Source organism: Anastrepha ludens, chromosome 6, assembly GCF_028408465.1.
Source record: "Anastrepha ludens isolate Willacy chromosome 6, idAnaLude1.1, whole genome shotgun sequence".
NCBI lineage: Eukaryota > Metazoa > Arthropoda > Insecta > Diptera > Tephritidae > Anastrepha > Anastrepha ludens.
The window spans coordinates 78,724,894-78,749,493 of record NC_071502.1 but is presented as its reverse complement, the minus strand read 5'-3'; the positions used below and the strand labels follow the sequence as shown (position 1 = coordinate 78,749,493).

The 24,600-nt window shown below is 37.8% G+C and overlaps 2 protein-coding genes across 2 annotated transcripts in view; one reads left to right on the top strand and one right to left on the bottom strand.

Annotated features, from left to right (window-relative positions):
* LOC128866627 (uncharacterized) overlaps positions 1 to 24,600 on the top strand; it is a 103,189-nt gene that overhangs the window by 59,083 nt on the left and 19,506 nt on the right. The gene's annotated exons all lie outside the window — the stretch shown is intronic.
* LOC128868714 (uncharacterized) lies at positions 1,340 to 4,829 on the bottom strand. Its single transcript, XM_054111138.1, has 4 exons — positions 3,921 to 4,829; positions 2,920 to 3,856; positions 2,776 to 2,865; positions 1,340 to 1,407 (listed from the first exon to the last, which is right to left on the bottom strand). The coding sequence occupies exons 1-4, from the start codon at positions 4,827 to 4,829 to the stop codon at positions 1,340 to 1,342; spliced, it is 2,004 nt and encodes a 667-aa protein (XP_053967113.1).

Below are 24,600 nucleotides of genomic sequence, written 5' to 3'. Positions count from 1 at the left end.
GTTACACAAGCGTAGTTTTTTTTTTTTGTTTTTGGCGGTGAGGTTGGGTTAAAAATTCCTTCGCACCATATAGTAACCGTCGCTACTACGTGTGTGGTGATTCCACTAAAAATATCCCTCCTCTTCTCTTGGATTTTTCCCTCCACCCCGGTCGCCTGTTTTGAGAAACCTATGCTCAATGCTCTTCAGCATAGCTTTCCATTTTGCGCTTCTTTTTTCGAATAATATCCTCCACAAAATTTGCGGCGGCATTCCATTTTTCTTCGTCTATCATCATTTTCTCGATAATTTCTTCAGGTGTAAATACACCAATAGCTCGCTGCAGACCTGTTCTCTCTAAGTTCCACCTCTCGCATTTAATGAAGGTGTGTTCCACATCATCATACTCAGTATCTCCATATATGCAGTTTGGTTGGCTCCTTTTTCCCATTCGCCACAAATACTTGCGAAAGGACCCATGCCCGGACAAAAGCTGTGTGAGGTAATAGTTAACCTCACCGTGCTTTCTTTCTACCTACTTTTTTAGATCGGGTATTAGTCTCGCTGTTCATCTACCATACCGTTCAGAGTTCCATCTTGCCTGCCAAAGTGTGAGTGTTTGAACTCTAATATCGGAGAAGTGTGGTACTGGAATTCCTGTGTTTTTTGCCTCCCACCTCCGTTTACGCTCTTGTGGCAGAATAACTATAGGAATGGTTCCGCTGATAACTAACACCGCTGCTTCAGATACTGTTCTGTATGACGAAGCCACTCTGAGAGCACAGGTGCGTTGCTCAGATTGCAGAATTTTCCGCCGGCATTGCACCCTTAGCGAATCTGCCCATATTTCGCATCCGTATAAGATAATCGAGTTCGTCGTGTCCATTAAAAGTTTTCGCTTGTTTTGTGTTGGACCTCCAAGGCTTGCCATGAGCTTACTTAACATGCCGCTTACCTTGGCAGCACAAGCGTAGTGCGCACAACCGGTAGGTAGACTTCAGTAGTTTGGTAGTTTGCTTATATTCCGAGTGTGAACTAGATCGGATCATAATACGATTTCTATAAATATTCCTACCCTAACGACATCTAGCGGGACCCAACGAATTCAAATACTTTCCCACATAAGTACACAATAACTTAACGAATTTCATTGTAATCGAGCAGCTTAAGCCGAGCTTCTCCTTCAGTGAACTGCAGTTTTATGCTGACTCAGATCGAAAAGTTTTTGCAATTGGAAGATTGTCATAAAGGAGAGCGAAGGGACACTTCATAGATACCACAAGCCAATCTTGAAGGACTGCAATTTTGTTTCCTTAGGGATATGAGATTAAACACGCACAACAATTCGAATAGTAAATATTTAGACGCGTGGTTGCAATCCGATCTTGACCAGACGCCTTTCTACACTATTCAACGCTAAATAATTATCTGAAATGGTTCAAATTATTTCATAATTAGGTTGAGTAATAACAAATATCTGTATATATTTCATATGGATTTCAAATCTGGAAGCGGAGATCCGTATTTTTTTTTTCACGTATGTTGTTGTATCGAAAACAAATATTAGCGCATACCTTTTTACTATCTTAAATCGGGATGTAAAATTCCGTTAAAATTACATTTTCCTTACTCAAAGTTCAGCATTTTGCTACAGGCATTAATTCAATTAGTGGCAAACCTGAATGCAACCACTAAGATACGCCGCATTCGAAAAACTCAGGGAAGGGTGGAACCGACTATAGTCGCAAATTGTTCGCACTTCTTTGTTGCGCTTAAAATGGAATGGTCGCATGAAATTATATGACTTTTTTAAAATAGAGTAAAGCTTTAAGAGCTTTGCTTTGCACACCACTAGTCAAAATTGAAATGTTAGCTAAAACCAGATTGAAATGCTTTGGAGCTTAACAACATGAGAAGTTAGAATGCCCTCTGGGCATTTACAAAGATATATATATAAAGGTCTAGCTCAACCTGGTAACACTAATGACCAATAGGTCTATGTGATGACTTTCAGGCAGCCAGGTCAACTTAACCTAATCTAAAATGCATTTTTTGTCGGTGGAAATATTTGAGATTTATTGGCTTTCTTCTATCACCTGATACCCACATAATTGTACTGCGTGGGGCTTAAACAGGTTTTCGTTTTTTTAGCTGAGGAATGGTAAAAATCGATTTTCTCGAAAATTTGACGTGTGTACCGGTCAATTCATTTTACTAGGGCGTTGAGTCGAAAATTTGATATGAAAGGCTAAAACAATGTAAGCGCATTCAAATCCAGATCGAAATTTGGAAATCTGTAAAGAAGTGTTATCAATGAGACCTTTAAATAGGAGAGTAAATGATGTTATTTTTATTGACAATGAAGAAATACAAATTTTTAGTAAATATGCTAGTAAATATATGCACATTAATTCACTTATTACCATCATTTTCTGATTACGATGCATGCAAACATAACTTAGTTTAGATAAAAAATTCAATAAAATTTATGTAAATCGACACACCTGCGTTTGACTGGCGTAAATCGAATGCTCCTTATAGTATCCACTTTGTAGGTTTCTGCACCGAATCGCTTACTATTATTAACTTTAGCTTGCTTTTTCTTCACTTTCCCATTTCTGCTTTCTGCTTTAAAAGCTATGTTCCTAAATGGCCTACAACCTCGTTTCTTTTTTGAGAGTTTATTCTTTTTATTTTGTTTCTTAATAGATTTCTTCGAAACGGTTTTGTTAGCGCTCTTCCACTTGGCATATTTCTGCGAATATGGCGTCAAAAGCCAGAAGTAAAAAAGCTCACCAATGAACAAGAATACGCTACCAACGACGCCCATAAACAAAATGGAGAAAGATCCTTTTAGGTGATCTGTTGTGAGAACAATTGCCGACTCTGTAAGGAGAGATAAGTTTAAACAAAAAATATATAAAATCTTGTCATGCGTACCTTTGAATTCTGGTCTCATTCGCGCTATTCGATTGAGATATGTGTTGTTGTAGCGAAAATCACTATCAATCTTTTGGAATATGCCATGGTCTCGCATTGCCCTTATGAGCCAATTGAAATCTGTTAACAATGGAAATCCTACTTTCATTATTATATGCAGGGGGCTAGAAAAAACGCTCTGGGGAAACGCAAAAATTTCATCGGCAAGTCGATCTTGCAACACATACATGCGGCTCGCTAGTAAAACGCGCTGCCCGGTTTTCACTGTACGAAGATTATGCGAGTTTGGTATAAACAAGTCCGTGTCGTTATAATTTTCAAAGATCCACATATCCTCATCATTTTCAAACCAGTCCTGATTCTCATCTGGTCCGCCAAAGGGTATACCCGCGTCAAGTACCTCAAGGAGATTGTGTATCTGGTGTAGGTATCCAGGGTCAGTGAAAACAGTAATTAGCTGCGAATTGTAAATTGCCACAACGTTCATGCCGTAAATAGTCAAGGCAAGAAAGAAAATGCGCGAGGAAAAACATTCGGGCCGCTCTTCGACAGCGACACATATGGAAACAGCCATGGCGTTAATGCCTGTTAGCGAAAAGTCTTTGTGGTTTGGCGGCTCAGGAAGCATGTTTACAAAGAAGTACCAGAATATCCAAGTGATAAGGAGCAGAATTATGAAGCAAAGCCAAGTTTCGTCTTTAAAGATGTGATAAATCGCCATCCAGGCAGGTCTCGGATCAGCAAGTTTGACAAACCAGGTGTAACTATCATAGAGGTAACAGTCAGATCCCCAAAAATTTTCAATAACTTCGTTATCGGGAAAGAATCCGCCAATTATGAAATCACAGTCGCGATCGAACAGTTTTCCAAGTAGACCAGTCCATGTGCCATTCTCTTCTCGCACTCCTCTGGTTTCCTCGTCACAAAATTGTTTGATCTGTCAAATTTATATTAGATTGATTTAAGTAAATAAGAATATGGCATGGAGGTATCAGCTTTACCTTGAAGTTTAGATGATCACGCATAAAATCTACTATACGCAACTCTAATCCAGTTTGGCAGTCCTCCTCCACAAAAGGCGCCGATATAGCTGCACACATTTGGAATGTGCAATTTTTTATCCTGATCTCCCTTTCAAATTTTCGCAACCTCCGTTTTAGCTCAGCCGTATTTGGTTGTGGTTGTCCATTTTTGCACTCGCCGATTTTTGACATCCTTATGGTGCGACAATTCGCATTGTTGTAATAGTCCATCACTGAAAATGAATAATCGATCTCACTAGTTGCGTATAGCAGTCCGATTTGATGGACATAGTATTGCTTTTGCAATAGAGAGAAAATATCCATCGCGACCTGGTCCTCGCTATGCCGATTCAATGCGTTATTGAACAATACCAAGAAACGAGCCCCCGGATTCCAAGAAACCATACGACTAACGTAGTCCCTCATAAGCGCCTGGAGCCGATCTACGCTGTCCACGATAATAATATAGTAATCAGTGTAAATAACTGCGCTATCACCGAACTTCAGCCTCGCATATTGCTTATTGTCGAAGACTGTGCGAATCTGAAAGAAGCGACGCCCTTTTTCTTTACTACGACTTATAGCTTCGTTAATTATCTTAGCGAAACCATCCTGTATCTCCAAAGCCGGTGAGGTTAAGTTGTAGCTATTAGTCAAAAGCACATTGTAAGAACGGGTGAGACGTTCGCGGGATGTGAAGACGATTTTGACGAACTCTTCCAGACAATACATGCCCGAAATCCATGGCTCCGGTCCCATTTCCACTTGCGAACGTAAAAAAATTACACTTCTAGCCGTCTCTTGGTACTCATTTAAGAGCGCCTGGCAACTGAGACTGTGGCTAAAAAGCTGAAGTACTATAATCGCGCAATTCTCGTACCTTCTCATCTTCCACACTATTGTCATTGCAAATTTCAACTGTCATGAAAAGGCTCAGAACGAGAGATTTATTGCAGAAATGTTGTGTCGTCTGCCACCATTGTTGCATGCAACTATTATATGTAGCGGTGTGTTGCATGCAATGTTGTTGACTTTAGGAGCTGGTTGAGCTGAAACGAAAATGGCCTAAAAAAGTCTGCATTACACAAATAAAGCACGAATCCTTCACATTTGTTATTGGAACGCCATCATAGGTTTTATACCCTTCTCAAATGAGCGCAAATTGCAGTTTCATGTGCAAATTGAGTTAAGCCATTCAAGAAAAATATAGTAATAATAATAATAATAATAATAATAGCAATTTATGTAAATGCATTAGGGCTGGTCGATTTAAAAATCGCTCATTGCTCTGTGAAAATCGTATTCTAGGGATCAAAATAAGAAACTTTGCCGAAGGAACCATACCTCTAAAACGAATTCTATTGTCCCCCAATTTGGGTCGAACGAAAAATCCCACTTTGACCCATTTAGAGTGCTCCAATCGAGTCCAAATGTATGACCGACCCCCACTAACTTTGGACGGCCGATCCACCCATGCGAGTGGCACACCCCCTGGAACTCCCCTGGGGCGTTCCCCATACAATCATTTCAAAATATCACCATTTTTGGCCTTTAAATGAGAAAAGAAACTAAAAAGTTCCACCCAAATTGGGGGACATCAGAATTCATTTTAGAGGTATGGTTCCCTCGGCAGAGTTTCTTATTTTGATCCCTAAAATATGATTTTCACAGAGCAATGGGCGATTTTTTTGCCTCCCCACAAATTGACCCGGCCTAATATGCTTGTACATATATCATGGCCAAAAAAATAGACACGCTCTATTCAGATCAGTTCTGACTACTTTTCTTTCGCCTTTTTAATCGCATTCAGTTTTTATAAAATTATGGTTCACTCTGCAACAAATGCCATACAAATCAAAGTTTCAAACATTTAATAAAAAAAAATCCGCTGAGATACTGCGCATTTTCTGCATTTAACAAATGCATGACATTCATTTAATTTTTAACCATGAGGTACGGAAAATTATATTTTGATTTGTTAAATTTATTAAAATTATATTATGCGCTCTTTGTTAAACTCGGTGAAAATCGCAGCGGTTATCGTGCCAATCCAGAAGAAGAAGAATCCTCACATCAGCATTTGAGCTGTAAAATATTAGCAGCCCCCAATTTCACAAGTTGTGGGCAGGTGCTCAGCTAGCCTTGAGGGTGCCACAAGCCTACCGTCGTAACAAAGCTTCCAATAATAACTACCTGAGTAGTTCAATGCCTGACTTTTCGGAAGCGAAAGTAGAGCAGAATAACAAGGTTTGGTGTTAACTAACGGTACATACCTAAACTCATTCCGCTCCACCTATTCTCAATTACGGCCTCGACTGCGAATACTTTAGGTAGTATCACCTGAATCATAATCCCAAAGGCAGAGAGTAGCTAATTTTAAAAATAAGCCAGCTGAAAAAAACAAGGGATTTGTCTAAATGTACTAAAGTGCTAACCATTCAATAAACCTATATAAGATATGATGGGTATTGACTCAGAAGAGAAAATCGATTACAAATTTGGCCGAATGGCAAATGATATTGAAGGTACAATTTCAGTAATGATTGAATTTACCTGAGTTTAATCATCTCTGTCAAAATTTTGAAGATGTATTAAATCTCTTGCCAATACTAGAAGATATAGATATTGAAATATTGGTCAAAAATGGGATTTTTGGTAGAAACAGGTACGAATGGTGAAGTGTAAAGTCCAATCAAGTAATATGCGGTGAGCAACAATTTGTGGTATTCAACAACTGCACATAATGCATTTATTTCCCTGCTTAATTTTTTTCCTAATGCTCATAAGTGGAAAGGTGTGAAAAAACGTGTTTTTGTAAAAATATATATTTTTCTGCGTATTCCAATTGAATACTCATCTAGCAGAAACACTTGTTTGCAAGATTTTTTCTTAAGGCTATACTACTTATATACTCCCATAGCAATGGACGTTGGAGTTTGGATTAAAGTTGAGAAAATAAGGATTTTATTATCCATTCGGACCGAATGTCTGTTCACCAACAACGTCGGATTACACATCGGCTTTACACTTTGGTAGTTCGGCCTATTTTGCTTTATTGAATACTTGTGTGGTGGTCGTCAAATCAAAAGGCAAGTTATATGAAACTGCTGAGCAAAGTCTAAAGAACTGCGTTTTCATGCATCACCGGCGCTTTAAGGACCACCCGTAATAAAGCGTTCGAGGTGCTAGTCTGCTCCAAATATTTTAGGAAAACAGGTGGCTGCCACTTCAGTGCTCAGACTTAATAGCATGGCGCTATACCCGGCTGTTCGGCCACGCTTCTATACTATAAGTGCATACTCTGAATAGTTATGGTCCCGGTAACTGTGTATCTTAACACACCCCCCGTAACAAAAACTTCGATAAATATCTTTTCGAATAGTCAAGCGGGCATCAAACCAATGGAGGCAGTTGTACTGTATTCGCAATTCACAGAGAGAACGTCGGTTCGAATCTCGGTGAAACACAAAACTTAAGAAAAAATATTTTTCTAATGCATGCAATGGCAAACCTCCGAGTGTATTTGCCACGCCCTTCGAGATATTCTCTCTTGAGAGGTTAAGAAATTCTTCTGATCTTTTCTTATCTATTTCGGCCAAATTAGTCTGGTTGTAACGCACGTATTTTTTTCTCCATGACCTCTTGGAGAATATTAATATATTTTGTATCCTTAATTTGCAAGCTGCCAAAGGAACCCCAGTATTGTCTCTGTTCTCAAGTAGTGGAAGATTAGTACCCTTTCTGGTTAGCTCATCAGCCATGCAATTTCCTTCAATATCTCTACGTCCCAGAACCATTATAAGGCCGACCTTGAGGACGGTGCTAATATCATTTAGAGCTGTCAGGCATTCCTGAACAACCTTTGATGGCAGTACAACTATATATATATATAATTGGCGCGTACACCCTTTTTTCGCCGAGCTCCTCCTCCTATTTGTGGTGTGCGTCTTGATGTTGTTCCACACATGGAGGGACCTACAGTTTCAAGCCGACTCCGAACGTCAGATATTTTTATGAGGAGCTTTTTCATGGTAGAAATACACTCGGAGGTTTGCCATTGCCTGCCGAGGGGCGACCGCTATTAGAAAAATGTTTTTCTTAATTTTGGTGTTTCACCGAGATTCGAACCAACGTTCTCTCTGTGAATTCCGAATGGTAGTCACGCACCAACCCATTTTTCAATTCTAATAAAAGATATCTCTTTTATATGCAGACAAACTACAAGGCCAACGAAGGGAATGAATAACAAATATAGTGAAACGTTTCTGAAGCTTCTCATTTCTTAAAGATGAGTCCATATGGAGTGGATCCCAGATAATGCTGCAATATTCGATGTTTGATCTAACAAGAGAAAAATACAAATTCTTCAGCGTAGAAATATCCTGGAACTCTTTTGAATTCCTTATTACAAAGCCAAGCATAATAGATATGATATAAATAAATATGAACCCCAGGTCATTCTTTTCATACATTTTTATGAGGATGGTAGTGCCCAACTTGTAGTCAATCAATCGCATCTACTAAAGGACAGATGCTGGCATTTACTAGCATTAAGAGGTAAGGAGTTATCATCACTCCAAGCTCCCAATCTTGCTAAATCCTGTTGAAGTTTTCTGCCCTCTGTACGCTACTTCACGATCGTTAATCTTCAGAACATCTGCATACATTAGACAACGCGATGTTACAAAAACGTTTGGAATATCATTAACAAATATTAAGAACAATAGTGGCCCTAGGTGGCTACTTTAAGGTACACCTGAGGTGGCATCAGATTTTGTATTGTTTATACGAATGAATTGAGTTCTATCTGTGAGATAAGATGCAAGCCTCAAGCATCACCACAGAAGCAAGCTAGGATGAAGACCAATTGTCTCAACTTTTTAAGTAGGGCCTATGGCTGACTCTAGCGAACGCTTTCGAAAAGTCGGTTAATATATTTCATAGCGCCATTATACCTTATATATATCGACTTTCGCAAAGCTTTTGATACGAGTCCCCAAGACGCACTTCGCAACGCTCTTTTGTGCAATTCATGGGGTTATTTCCTGCCTGTTCGTTCTATTTCCGGGGATGCCACAAAGTGGGGTCTCAGGCGCACTTCTTTTCATACATTTCATTAATGATATTAACGGTCGTTTTTCTTTTGGAAATTTCCTGCTTTATATAGACGATTTAAAATTTTTCTTTGTAATTAAAAACACAGTTATTTTATTGGAAGTCAAGTGACACTTAGGCTTCATCTTTGATGAAGCTGGAAATCACGCTTCTCCTTGAACACTTGCAGGTACTTTCGGATAACAAAATGTCAAATTTTCAATTATCTGCCTACCAGTTGCTGTATAACGGCTAATGACTTGAAGTATGTTGATGAGGGAAAGGCTTTGACGTAGTGATTTGTGAATGATTTTCTTTTTATAGTGTTTTGGATATATAACGTCAAAGGCGTATTCTGTCCTAGGCTTTGTAAGACGTAATGCAACAAAGTTGTCTGATACGTTTTAAAAATGAAATGTTTCATCTACTTTCCATCCCCTATGTAACATTTTTAGCGCATAAAAAGACAGATTGATTGATTTAGCTCTCTTTTGATCTAAAATACAAGGAGAGCTTTGTAGGGATTTTTTTATCGGAAAGTTATGCCATGAAATGCCCACGTAAAATTATATCTACGATAATGGTTCCGCATGACATGAAATTGACAATTCGCATGCGATAGCAAATCGCAAATGGAAATGCAAGTATAAATATGGTTGAACGTGTACAGAAAATTATTTTTAAGTTCTTTTCGTTCTTCGAACTTTTCGCACCTCATACTCTCATATTCTTCTCGTCCCGTGCTTTTAAATTTAAGTCTCTTAAAAGTTGCCTATTCGTCGTGTGCCTATCGTTTATGTTCAATGCTATTAATAGTAGCTGTATTGGTTTTGCATCCGACCTGTAAAATAACACTAGGGTATTTAGCAACAGCACAAAAATCCTTCTTGAGTTACATATCCCATTTGAGTTGAAAGCGCACAACTATATGCCAAACTATATAAGAATGAGTATATGACTACCATTTGAAAGAGCTCAGGCTCTAGTCTCCGTGTATGAAATATCAAATGTTACTAACAAGTTTTTTTCAAATAGCGGTCGCCCCTCGGCAGACAATGGCAAACCTCCGTGTGTTTTTCTGCTATGAAAAAGGTCATCATAAAAAACCATCTGCCTTTCGAAGTCGGTTTAAAACTGTAGGGCACTCCTTTTTTGGAACAACAGCAAAACGCACGCCACAAATAGGAGGAGGAACTGGGCCAAACACTAAATAAAGTGCGGAAACGCCAATTATATATATGGAAAGGGCCTGGAAAACGCCTGCTAAATGTCATACTCTATCCAAATAAAATGTCGAAGTTTTTCTCTGTTTTATGGTCGTAATGTTAGAATGCAATACGCCAGTATCACGCCGATTTCCGTGCTATCTCAGAACTCCGTGAAATTAATAATGTTGTTCCGGCTGCCTTTTCTAACTCAAACACAGCTTTTTTACGACTTCTAAATTCTTTCTTTTAGTTTAATGTATTTTGAATAGTTTTTATACCATTTTGTGTTCTTTTTAGTCTAAATAAATAATTTAAAACTTTTACTCTTATATAAAAATGAGCCTAAATATTTCAATATTTATTTAATACTCTTAACATAAAGCTCATTCCACTTTGTATGTGATGAGTGAAAATTGGCAGTAGAAAATATTTGCTGCTTTGTATCAAACCCATCGACTTCATCGTCTACTGTCTGCCCCATTAAAAAGCTAAAATGTCTGCCAATCGCGGAATTTATAAAACAAACGCGTTAACTTATTACATTTCCCGTTTATTCCACACATTCTGCCACTGTTGTAATTAAATTGAAATTTACGAGCAATTGTCAAAGGAACGACCATACAAAAGCATTCGATTCGACCATCAACACAAGTTAAGAGTTAGCTGAGACACCACTGCCAATAGTTGAAGATAGCCGCCCAGACGCAAACACGTCCTTCAGAAAATAAATAAAATACTCAAGGCGTAAATCAAGTGCGCTACAATTTGACCATCCCACCGACCATTTCGTATACTCCGGATAAGGCCGAGCTATGTCCTTGCTTGTGTGCCTTTGTGCGTGTGTGCAGGAAGAATCCCAACTAAGTCATCAAAAACTGGCTAACGCTTAAACGCAACCAACAACAAACTTTTGCACAAATGCTATCAAAATATTTGGCCAAGGCAGTTACCACTTCTTTCCAACATTCGAAAGTGCTTTTATATGACAAAATTTTTTGGTGTTCTGCTGTTTGCCCACTTCATTGTCTTAGCTGTTATTCAAGCGTAGTTGGTAAGTGTGGCGCGATAAAGCCAAAGCCAACGCCAGATATGACTCATTCACAGCCACTTGGTGGCGATGACCGCCAAAATGAGAAGTTACAACCAACATCAGCACTCAGTATTTCAATTGTTACTGTTAGTAGTTTAATAGCCGTCCAGCTAATGGTGTCGGTGTCATAACATTCATCTTTTCCCCGTCGTAATTTTTGTTCGGTCGCTGCTTGCTCGCAAAAAATCGAGTGCGTAGTTTGCTATGTCTACTTGCAATAAACGTTTTACTATTGTCGACAATTCATAGATAACAATAAAGATTTGATGCGATTCCCCATTTTAGCTCTTTGTAAAGGCGCACATATTCACATGTGGATCCACATAACTGTGTCTCCTTCCGGACTCCTCAGCGCTTGCCGTTTGGCTTTTCACATTTCCTTACCTATTTTCATTTAAGTCCTTAATTTTATTTCAATGCGTTCGGGATTGTCAGTTCTACTTTTTTAAATTCTAGATTGAAGTACGAAACACTGATTAGTAAATCAGTTGGCTGTATGCTCATATGTCACTCATTTCTCATTTATAAACTCGAGCTTTTGGGTCTTCAATGTTGGCTCTTCTTTGATATCTTCCTTCCTCTGATGACTTTGAGTTCTAAGTGTAATTTTAAAAAATTATATATCCAACGCAATTGACGTTTCGTTAGGGTAGATATATACCTTGGAATAATTATTTTCTGGCTACTGCCATAAAATATTGATAACACTTTTAAGCCATACGCTTTGTTCGAAGAAAGGTTTTTGTTACAAACAGATTTTTGGGCTCAAGATTTTAACTTTCATTCCCGCACTTTTGAAATATCTGAGCTTCATACCTCTTACTATATAGCCGGTGAAAGAAAAGAACCGAAAACATATCAAAAACAATAAAAACAGTTTTAATTTAACAGTTAAAAACAATTTAACAGTTTAAAACAATTTTTTTTTAATTCTACATAAACAACTTAATTTCTATTGCAAATATAAATGTATGTTCAACAAAAAACAAAACACACTACTGCACAAAAAGAGCATCAGACGATCTTTAGACAATTTAAGTCCGGGTGCTGTTTTTTCTTTTTTCGATATAAGGGTTCTACAGGGCATTTTTTCCACCAAAGCCCAGTTTCGTCGGCATTGAAAACTTGATCTGCTGTATACCCTTAGGTTAGGTTAGGTTTGGCAGCCGCATCGCACATAGAGACAACGATGCCACTTAGACCACGAAATGGGTCCGTTGTGAATCGCGGGGGCTGAACTACATTTCCCTCTCCATATTAAACCATCCTGAGCTTTTGACAAAGCGTAAAAGGTTGTTGATACCTAAAATGTATAGATTATCTATATTCGTTAAGAAGTAGGTTTTTAAAAATCGGTTTCTGCTTCTGACTAGAGCTGGGCATGTGCAAAAAAGGTGTTGAATTGTTTCCAACTCCTCCTCATTTCTGCAGCTACGGCAGAAATCATGCGTGAAAACGCCTAATCTCTTTGCATGATTTCCTATGAGACAATGTCCTGTGAGTTCAGTTTTATAATACTCTTGGACAGACGTAAATTTAGCCTTGCCATGTTTGCCTAGCAATTTCCCAGGTGTTAACGCTAATTCATCTTTGATTTGTAGACCTGATTAATGCGTCCTTAATGAGAAGCTTACAAGTTGCGAGAGGTATCTCCATAAAATTACTTATGTTTGGCAAACAGGTACCTTCTCTTGCAAGTTGGTCTGCCCTACAGTTCCCTGGTATATCTCTGTGGCCTGGAACCCAGCACAAGATTATACGATATTGTTTGGCCATCTCACTTAGAGATTGGCGACAGCGTAAGACACTCCTTGATGTTGTTTGGAATGCATCCAGGGCTCGTAGGGCAGCTTGGCTGTCTGATAGAATGCAGATATCCGTTGATGATATTCTGTTTATCTTTAGCCATTTTAAGGCTTCATGAACAGCGTTTATTTTCGCTTGAAAAACACTACAGTGATCCGGTAGTTTACCCTTGCCCTTCTATAATGTTTTTAATTTTTTTCTGGATACGTCCTAACCGCTTCATGCTCAGCCGAACCGGATTCTTTTTGAATTGTTATGCTATGAATTGCAAAACGCTTTTTAAATTTTCCGCACCAGCCTTTATTTGCTACAAATTGGCAGAGATTCTCCTTGTTCTTAAATTGTTTGTAAATTTTTAATGCTTTTTGTTTGACGCGCCGCGGCTCGACGAAGACTGCCGATCAGAGACACATTTGTTTGCAGATAGAGATAGAAATGCATACATCCCAGTGGCAACACTGTATCCTTATCGTATCGGCAAGCCTCACCGTGGCTGTAGAAGTACACTATTTTACAAAGGTTTTTGCAATTTTCTTATCGTGTTAGAGCATGTTATATCTAAGATGCTGTGTTGAATTCCTGTATTACTGCATTCATAATCACTGAGGGTTTTAATTTTCAAAGTTAGCAGAAAAGAAAAATATTTGAATATAAAATTATAAACATTATAAACATTATATAGAATATAACAGATTTTTATTGAAGCTGGTTCTTACCAAAACATAGTACTAAACTGACTATGGTTGTGAAGAAAATAAACCCAGTTGTAAATATTAAATCCCAGTAGAACTTAACATAAGTTTAACGCGGGTCTACATTACGAGTATACGCCAATAAGTTCATATTTTGACAATTTTAACATTGTGACAATTTGTTTTTTAAATCAAAAATCCTTCTATACATAATTCTGCACACTTTTTCCAGTCATCAAACGAAATGTTGTTTGGCAGTCCTTGCGGTTGGAATGGAAATAGATAATACAGATCGGACGGTTATGAAGAAGCATTTGGGATTTTTTTGGTTGTCTGTCAGCTTCTGTCAATACATAGTTGTCTGTGATCATATAAATGGTTTTTCATAAGACGCGCCAATATGTTGTTTTAAAGAAAAGCAAGTGACTTCTTTCAGGTTTCACAATTTTCATTCAAAATACGACTTTGAACAACTGTATGTAAAAAACTTTATCATTTAAATGTCCACCCTGAACACTTCTACAGGTAAAATCCGCCAGAGAGTCGATTCATGAATGCCTGATTGATATAAATGTTGAAGGTTGTTCAGCAGCAACTTGGGCTACAGCAGCAATATTCTCAACAGATCGTCCAGTTTTAGATCTGCCAAAAGGACTTGCTATCTCCAACAGAACGAGTTTCTAAAAATATTTCACCAACTTTTGAATTGTCGACTCATTCGGACGATTATTTTCACCAAAAATATTACGAATTTTGCTATATTTTGTTCTTGGATATCGACCATTTTCATAATAAGTTTCAATGATTTTAACGCGTTGTTCTATGGTGTAAAATTGTACATCTGTTAACCTGGCAAACGTCAGAGAAGACATACAAAAAGCTACATTCTAGGAATTATTCACTGACATCTAGGCGTTACTTTTGAAAGACCTTTTACTATTATTTAATGTCACCATGGAATTTCTCGACCTAGTATTTCATCTCACTAATCGTTTCTCTACTCGATCGAGATCGGGCCTACAGGAGAAACAATTATCACCAAATTTTTGTGGGGCTGTTGGTGCGTTTCGGTAAAAGATTTACCAAGTCTGACACAAAAGTCAATAACAGTTCTTCATTTGAAAAAGTTTTTGTGCCAGCAATACATAAAATTTAACAAAGTTAACAAATAACCAAAGCAATTTACATCCAAACATGTGGGCAAAAAGTAAGGTGAATTTGGTTGTAAAATGAGAAATCTTTATTTATTCTTGTAAATCAATTTCATCCCCTTCAAAATAATCCCCTCTCGATGAAATACACTTATGCCAACTATTTTTCCAATCCCCGAAACATGCCAAATAGTCCATTTCCGGTATAGCCATCAGCACCTTCTTCGATTCAGCTTTTATCTCCTCAATCGACTTGAAACGCGTTCCCCGGAGTTGTCTCTTGAGTTTTGGGAATAGCCAGAAGTCACACGGAGCCAAATCAAGCGAATACGGTGGTTGCGGAACGATATGCGTGGAATTTTTGGCGTAATGGTCTCGAAGAACGAGTGCAGTGTGAGACGGTGCATTATCGTAATGCAAAAACCAAGAGTTGTTGGCCCATAATTCTGGTCTTTTTAGACGAATTGCTTCACGTAAACGACGCATAACGCTCAAATACTATTCCTTATTAACAGTTTGGCCAGGTGGAAGGAATTCATAGTGCACCACACCTCGAAAATCGAAAAAACTGTCATCATGACCTTTATTTTTGAACGACTTTGACGTGCTCTTTTCGGTCTGGCCTCGCCTTTAGCACGATATTCACTTGATTGGTCCGTTGTTTCAGGGTCGTAAGCATAAATCCAAGTCGCATCGCCCGTAATGATGCATTTGAGCTTGTCCTGATAATCTGAAAGCATTGTTTCACACACATCAACGCGACGACTTTTTTTCAAGAAATTGAGAGTTTTCGGTACCAAACGAGATTTGACTTTTCGTAGGCCCAAATGGTCTTTCAAAATGGTTTTCACAGATCCGTCTGATATTCCGATCATATCAGTAAGGTCTTTAACAGTCAACCGACGATTTTTGAGCACTAACACCTTCACTTTATTGACGTGTTGGTCATCTGTTGACGTCGATGGTCGTCCGCAGCGCTCCAAGTCATCAACACGTTCTCGACCCTCTTTGAAGTCTTTGTACCACTTATAAACATTTTTCTGCGACATGGTCGAATCACCAAATGCCTTCTGCAACATGCTAAACGTTTCCGCAGCCGAAATTTCATTCCGCTAACAAAATTTGATGGCACTTCTCTGCTCAATCAAATCAAACATTGTAAAAATCGAAAAATGCACTCTTGGTCGTTTGGTAAACACAAGCGTAAATATATTACTGATAATGACATTCACATGAAAGTTGGCCCAGATGTTATTAACAGTGCTGCCAACTCATGAAAAACATAACTAGAGCGAAATTTTAATCCCGCGAAGTTTCACAAACAAGTTCACCTTACTTTTTGCCCACAGTAGTACTTATTTAATTGGATAGCAATGCTGATCTGGATATCGATTAGAAAGTGAAATAAAAAAATTGTGTGAAATGAAAAATCCTGTGGAGGTGTGTGCTCAAATGTTCAGGGGTTATCTTCCGCTTCTATAAGAAATATGAAACCTCCACAGAATTTATCCAACTGCATGTTTTACATTTTCATGCGCACAGCTGCCTCATTGATTTGCGGCGTTAGTCACATTTCTCTGAATATCATAGGAATACTTTCGGGCTAAGACCGCACCTCTTCCCGAAAAGCTGCATGCATAATTAGAAGGCAATGTTCGCCTAACATTTACTTATTTAAATTCCCCACTAGCAATACAAATACGAATTTCGTGTTAGTTAAACGGAACATTGAGGATGAACAAAACTCATATTAAAGTTGTCCATTCATTAGCATACGCCTTGAATAAGTACATATAAAGACAGGAAAACGGTTCTGTCAGCATGAAAGCACAGAATAATCCAGCAATTCGCATAAATATTGTCGATTGATTGGAAAATTTCATATCAAAATATTTTCACTTCAAAACATAATCATAACTTCTGCGCTCCTTCATTGTATGCATGTACATATGTATGTGTGTATGTAAGTACATCCTTGGCTTGGTAGTTTGACGGCATGGATGTCCGCATACTTAGTTTGTCTACTTCATTTCCGCAAACTCTATGTGACTGCCTCGAATTCCTTTGGGGGAGGAGAGAGAAGGCAGGGAAATTCTACGGAATTAAATTACTTCAGCAGAGTCGGTTGTTGGAATTAATTTTGTTAGTCTAGTGCTACATAATTGTTGATGTGACGGCTGCTTGTATAAGTACATTGCCGTTGGCGTAGCAGTAAACAAGCCAAAGGAAAATAATATTGGCGGTCGGAAAGTGACATTGGGTGGTGAATCAAGCAGGATGTCGCACTCGGGTGCTTCTACTAGAAATATATGCCATTCTTCATGGCGTTTCCATAGCTTCTCAGATGTTTTTAAATTTTTATAATGAATGAGACGAACTATGAGTATGCATTGGGCAGAAATTTGAAAAATTTGCCACTATTTTGCTTTTTTTATAAAGAAATAAAATAAATTAATTGGCAGGTTTTTTGCTGGATTTTGCTCACTTCCTTGATAAATATTAAATATCCTCCATATTGAATCTCTGTTCCTTATTTTCTATTCTGAAAACAAAACGTCTTCCTGTTATAGTAAGCCCAGACCATTTACATTTTTTCTCTTCTAAGTTACCTGTTATATTCATAATAAGTTTGTATGCACACACAAAAGTACACCTAGTGGCCTAAGATTGCTTCGCTTGGCCAGCCGCTTTGCTCCAACAAAACATACACATCCTCAAATAAAATGCTCAACTTATGCAAATACCTCCAGGAAATGACCTACCAAGATAAAGAATCAAATACGTTTAGCCTCGTTGTTTGTGCGTTCTTCTTATTTCATTATAACTGAAAAGTAGAAATGCAATGAAATTTGCAATTTATTTTGCAAAAATTCTGTTCAGATATTATAAAACGAGCGAAAATGTGATTACAGTACTAGCAAAAATGTCAGCTCCAGAGCATCACCACGCAATGGTGAACTATGTCGTTGTTAGGTGGGAAAGGTCCTGGTCTGGCAAACGGCAGGCAATGGTCGGAAAAAGATTACCATTGCTGGGAGTTGGGGGACGCATTAACGCTGTTGTGACTATTGCATGTTGTGGCATGCCGCAAATGACTATAATTCTATGCCCACTTGCTTACTTATAAACTATTTTAATTGGGTATTTAGGTATGAATCACATTTCTGTGTACTGTGAATGAGTATTTTCTCTGTTTCTTGACACTCTAATTGAATTAACATATTTATTTGTCTTTGTGAGTAGGTGCACATGTAAATGGAGTAAATTAACAAACTTAACAGAATTTATTTGCCATTCGCTTGAATGGTAATCAACATTTTTGATTTCAAATTGAATGTTGGAAGAGGCGATGGCGAATTAGTGTAATATCTATTATTTTTGCACCAATCGTAATAGCATTTTATTTTATCGTTTAAAGAAGTACTGCAGGTCAGTAGAAGAACTGAGTTGAGGCCCGCATGTGCTTATAGGACGGTGTAAGACGATGCAATCTGCGTCATAGCTAGCAAAATGCCTATAAACATCCGAGCAAATGCACAGAAGATATTGTAATGCTCGTGAGGTCCCAAGCCGACAGAGCAACTCAAAGAAGCAGAACTTTCTACCTCGGTTGCTGAAAGGTAGTCAAAAGCTTGAAAGTCAAAGAGAGTTTCAGTTTAATTATCTGCATATCCCACAAAATATATTTAAAAGGCTGTAATTTCTTATCTTAAAAATTTCGGTCGCTACTCCCAAAATTTTTTTATGTTAAAGTTGATTGCTTTGCTGAATATGTAACATAACGCATGCTCTTACATGCCAATAAGTTGATTGACATAGGTGAAATGTGTTTATTTTCTCAGTTCTTTACTGCTGAATCATGTCAATGCTAATTGTCGACGGTACACACATTTTTTATTTATGTTTTATACATTTTAGGTTATCTGCAAATGGTTATAACTACTGAATCCTTTCACATCGCGTAAAGTATCTTGTTGAAAGCGATTCTCTTTTGAACATTTTTTGTTGATTATAGTTCAGTCCAAAGAAATGTTGGGGAAATGGAACAAAAATAAAGTAGAGACTTTTAAAAAATATTTTGTTTGAAAAATTATGAAGATAATCCTTCATAACGATACTGCATTTATGCAAGTCGGGGCAGAAAATTTTGATTCATATAAAGATTTAGCATCTTTTGTTAGGGATTTTTCTGATTTTAGCCAACCTCACATGCTCCGTGGCAAAAAACAAAAAAACTTCCCGTCAGTTTGTGCATAAATTAGCCCATCTTCAAAATATGAGTAAAATCGAAGATCATGTTGATAGAAATCACCATTTTTTATAACATTTAATATGGAATGGCTGGTTTATGAACAGAATGCTGTAGGTTCGGTTTTCATAGAAGGTTTCACAAACTTTGTTAACTTAATTGAATGCAGTCATTGATTTCTAATCCAGGAGTGAAATCTAGTTCTTTTTAGTTTTTTACCAAAAGTACAGTTAGGGTACTAAAAAGTAGCAAATTGGCTAGTTATATTCAGTTGAATATATACTAGGGTCCTTTGAAAAGTTCGTGCAAGTAAGACATTGTTCACAATTGATGTTGAATATTAGTAAAATGTTGTCTAATAGTTATACGAGTATCAAAAATATAAGATTATTAGGAAGTTATTATAATAAGTTGTTTGATAATTCGTATAGGGCATATAAGCATGACATGATTTATTTTGAAAAACAAATCTTAAAAGCAAAACTAGATCAAATAAAATACATTCAATGTGTAGTAAGGGGTTTTCAAAAGCAGGTGCTATTTCATGAGATATCACTTTTGAAGCTGTCATTTTTTGATATTTGACAAGTAGAAACTGCGCCATTAATAAAGTTATTAAAATTCACTATAAAAATGGTGAAAATTTGGCAGAGATGTTTCGTAAAACTCGGATATTTTTGAGTCATCGTGAAGCACCGCGTCGGACCGCAATACAGAAATTGGTGAAAAAATTCGAGCTGTTGGGACAAGTTAGTGATGTGAAGAGTAAAACCCGTGCACGTCGCTCAAGTACAGCCGGAAGTATTGCTGTTGTAGCCGAAAGTGTTGAAGAAAACCCAGGTTTGCCCATTCCTCGTCGTTCTTTGGAATTGGGCACTCCACAAAAGTCATTACACTGTATTTTGCATAAAGATTTGGGTCTTAAGGCTTATAAAGTCCAGTTAACACAAGAACTTAAGCCGGTCGATCATCAACAACGTTGTGGCTTTGCTGATTGGGTCGTTGAAATGCATGAAAACGATCCAGAATTCGGAATTGGAAGCCATAGTTTAGCTTCCATTTGCTGTTGGCGAGTGCGTCTAATGATTCCTCGTTTAGGATTATCACGGCTAGTTTTCTCTTGCCATCCACTTCGCCAATATTTGTTATCTTCCAGTCGCTGGTAGGTAACTCAAGGACATCGGAGCATTGAAGGTAACGAAAAAGCAGATGAACTGGCAAGAGGAGGATCTGCCATGAACAACGTTCTTGCAGAATCGGTATTCACACCATTAGGTGCAGTCAAGAATGCAATTTCCCAAATATACTTTCGAATCGCAGATTGTAGATAGAGAGCCCAGACGAAGTGCAAAATTAGCAGAACGTGATGGCCTACCTATAACCTCAAGCAATCGTTGGCATTAATAAGAATGAAACAACGGGACGCCTGGAGACTTACGGCAGTCATAACTGGCTTTTGGCCTATCGGAGAACAAGCAGGCAAAATCGGTATCCTTTATAATAATATACATACTATCACGGTTGTAAACAGCCGGAGAAAAAGGAGGCAGTCTTCCATTTCTTCTGTGAATGCCCTGCCAGAATGTTAACCCTAGGCCGACCGCTGTTCGAGAATCTCGAACAACTGTCTGGTTTAGACGTCAACAACCTAATAAGGTTCTTAAACCGCATAGACTGGATATAGTCATGCTGTAAATAACCGTTAAACAAGTTGGTAACGAGGATGTGGCAATAAAATGGTGCGAAAGCGCTAGTTGGATTCTGGAAGAATCACCACTTTAACCAAGCATCGGGAATAACATCTATTATTGGAAAACCGTTTACAATCGATATAATTAACTTTTTGGAACATCATTCGAATGGCCTCAACGATTTCTATTGCCGGAACGAATCTGATGATCCCAGTTTTCGAGCGCTTTATCACTAAATCTGGTCCTACGTCATGAATAGCACTTTGAATATTGACTTTTAAACATAAAGAGAGCCTGGTTTATTCACGTAGACCAACGACTTGAAAATCAATATTGGTGCAAAAATGTAACAAGAAGGTGCTACAACAGCATAATTTGTCGGTGTAAACGCTTCCTCAGAGACTAACGTTTGGAGGGCGATCACATAAAAAGAGCTTCTGATAAGTGAATGCAACATTTTGAAAAAAATTTGTTTCTCTTCATTTAGTATGGATTTAATACTAATAAACCCAATGATTGCCTTTCTCCTGCTCAACCGACTTCGCAATAAGACTTCCTTATGTCGCTGGATCAGCAAAGGTCAAATCACACACAACTAGAGAAGTAGTTAATTTAACCAGTCACATTCCAGCATGAAATCTGCTTTAAGAGCGCTACGACAACAAAATTATAATTGAAAAATCATTTATCAAGAAAATGGTCGATCGAACATCATGCGTATCCACATCGATTGCCGTGAAACCACACAGGAATGTTTGTTAGCATTGGAAATTGTACAGAGGATACAAAATCATGGAATCCGCATCTTTCATGAACAATTAGTAAGCTAACCGAACGAACAAGTTTGCAAACAATGAAGGCAATCAGACAACAAGTCGAACTATTTCATTAAGGTCGTAACTCGTTTTATAAGTTTAAAATAATCCTAACTTTTGAATTACTAGAAATTGACCCTGTGAGCAGTTTCACTGGGTTCAATTTTATTCCCAGCATTTTGCTACGCCTAGTAAGAATAAAGAGATTAAGAAGTCTAAGCCATCCACTGTATTTGGGAAAATCACAAAGCGAGTCCTATCAAAATTCTCTAAGGCAAAAAGTAAAAACGTTTCAAAAAAAAATTTTTTTTCGTCATAATTGTTTTCTACAACCGAATATTTTCTGTAAATAGGCTCTTCAATACGATCGTTTCTCGTTTTTAATAATAAATTTTGGCTATTCGCAACAGTAAAACGTTCACTCACACAGTCGCAATTCAATTTAAAAAGGAATGCGGAAAAGTGCTATGAATAACCCGTACAGAAAGTTCACTTTTCGAAAATAAAACTTAACACTCGAAAAAGTACTTTACAAACTTAGGGTGGCCTATCCTGTAATCACTTCCTGAAATTCTTCAGTTTGACAGGCTTGCTGAGCACATTTTTTAACTCCGTCTGACGGCTCTCAACTTATTATCCAATGCGAACAGTTCATCATTCATTCTAGATCCTCTGCATCTTTTGCCAACGACGGAGTATTCTCCGCGCCTATCAAACTCTTTGGCACAAACTCATCAAGCAGCCGACAAGGCTTGTAACTAAAGGGTGATTTTTTAGCTATTATGTTTTTAAACAGTTGGTTTAAACAGCTGACGCACGTTTGGTGTTTTGTTTCACTTCTTCAGTTTGGTCTCTAATTTAACCATGAATCGTCTTACAAACGAACAACGCTTGCAAATCTTTGAATTTTATTATAAAAATGCGTGTTCTGTAAAGAAAGTTTAAGATCCACTTTTTTATCGAAAAATTGTGTTCAGCGACGAAGCTCGTTTTTGGATCAATGGGTACGTAAATAGGCAGAATTGTCGATATTGGAGTGAAGATCAGCCAGAAGAATTGCAAGGGTTATCAATGTATCCAGAAAACGTCACAGAGTGGTGCGGTTTATGGGCTGCGAATCGTAACGTAACTGTGAAAGGTGAGCGCTACCGTGAAATGATATCCAACTTTTTTTGGCCCAAAATGCAAGAGTTTGACTTGCATGACATGTGGTTTCAGCAAGACGGTGCCCATGCCACACAGCACGCGTAACAATGGACTTGTTGAGAGGCGAGTTGGGTGAACATTTTATTTTACGTTCGGGACCTGTCAATTGGCCACCCAGATCGTGCGTTATAATGGCTTTAGATTATTTTTTGTGGGGCTATGTTAAAGCTCATGTCTATTCAGACAAGCCTGCTTCAATTAACGCATTGGAAGACAACATTAAAGCATTTATATGTGATATGACGGCCGAAACATTGGAAAGAGTATGCCAAAATTGGACTAAGCGATTGGACTAAGATGGACCATTTGAAGCGCAGTCGCGGTCAACATTTGCATGAAATTAATCGTCAAACATGAAATTATATGGACTGTACTATCGATTTAAATAAAAGTTTCATGCATTTTTCTTAATTTTACGTGCGTTTTTTGAAAAACTTTCCTATAGCTCTTAAAAAATCACCCTTTAGCTGGAAGCTATGTAAAATGTGACGCAATGAGACTAGGCGAGTACGTAAAAAGTGCAGTGACGCCAATGATTGAGTTCTCTACACTCCGTCAACTTGCAAATTTGTTGCAAAACTATATATAAAATTATAATATTTCAATTTATAGCGTTGTTCATGTGCCTCTTTTTTGCTTCGAAATATGTATGCTCATACGAGTGTGTACATATATATGGGGGCATGTAAGGAAGACAAACATAATATGAGGCGAAGAAGAAATGTTAGTTACATGGATAAATTTACCAGTTTCAAGTGTAAATTGAATCATCAAAACGGCAGCGGACAGCGTATGCTGATAGGTTTAACTTCAAAGTTTCTTTTTGGTTTTGAAGTTACGCTAGTAGGTGGAGACCTTATTGCACTTTGCGTACGTTAACTAATGTGGCGGCAAAATTGATGATGCCATCAGCCTCTTTGCTGTTTGTTTTGTTAATTTCTTCATCTGGCTGGCATGGAGGTGTACTTAATGATGTACAACTTTCTACTTAAAGCTTACCACGACTAGTTATTTGACCCGGGTAAGTGGCCGTTTTTTTGCGTTTATTTCTGTGTTTTTTGTTTTTGAGCCGAATGATTTAACTTGCAGTGTTACAAAACATTAGCTTTTATATTCCCTGAAGCAAAATCAAAGTGCTTATGTGTTTCCCCTTTACGGCTACGGCGGCAGGTGAATAGCACATCCTGCAAGATGTTGTTTTGTAGTAAGCGATCAAGTAAAGAGTAGATAGAAAGAAAGACCTGTCGGACGATTACTTATGCAGACGACTCCGCAGGAAAGTTGTGAAATTATTTGAATTGATATAGGGGTACCAAAACTTTGCCATCGAAAGAGCCTCTTACTATGAGTTATCTGTCAATCCTCCAAGACGGAGCTCATCGTATTTTCCTTCAGAAGAATAAGACGTTTCTATACAACAAAATGTATAAAACCATTAGTGATTTGCCAGGCAGCTAGGTTAGGATAAGTCAGGCTGCAAGTTTAAAAATTATTTTAGAGCTCCAGAATAGTTGCTGTAAGTCTCTTGGTATGTCTGTTTTTTTTGTAAGGGTTTAAAAGCCTGTAAAACGTCTGATTACTGTAGTTACTGTATAGAATTTATAAATTCTCTGCACACTTTTCGAACTTTTTAAAAAATCTGAGTAGTTAGGAGAGG

Bases quoted from the DNA above. Each gene is read 5' to 3' on its own strand.
- LOC128868714 (XM_054111138.1), bottom strand. From the start codon at position 4,829: ATGAGAAGGTACGAGAATTGCGCGATTATAGTACTTCAGCTTTTTAGC. The intron at 3,857-3,920 runs GTAAAGCTGATA...TAAATTTGACAG, and splicing joins GTGATCATCTAAACTTCAAG to ATCAAACAATTTTGTGACGA. The intron at 2,866-2,919 runs GTACGCATGACA...CTCTCCTTACAG, and splicing joins AATGAGACCAGAATTCAAAG to AGTCGGCAATTGTTCTCACA.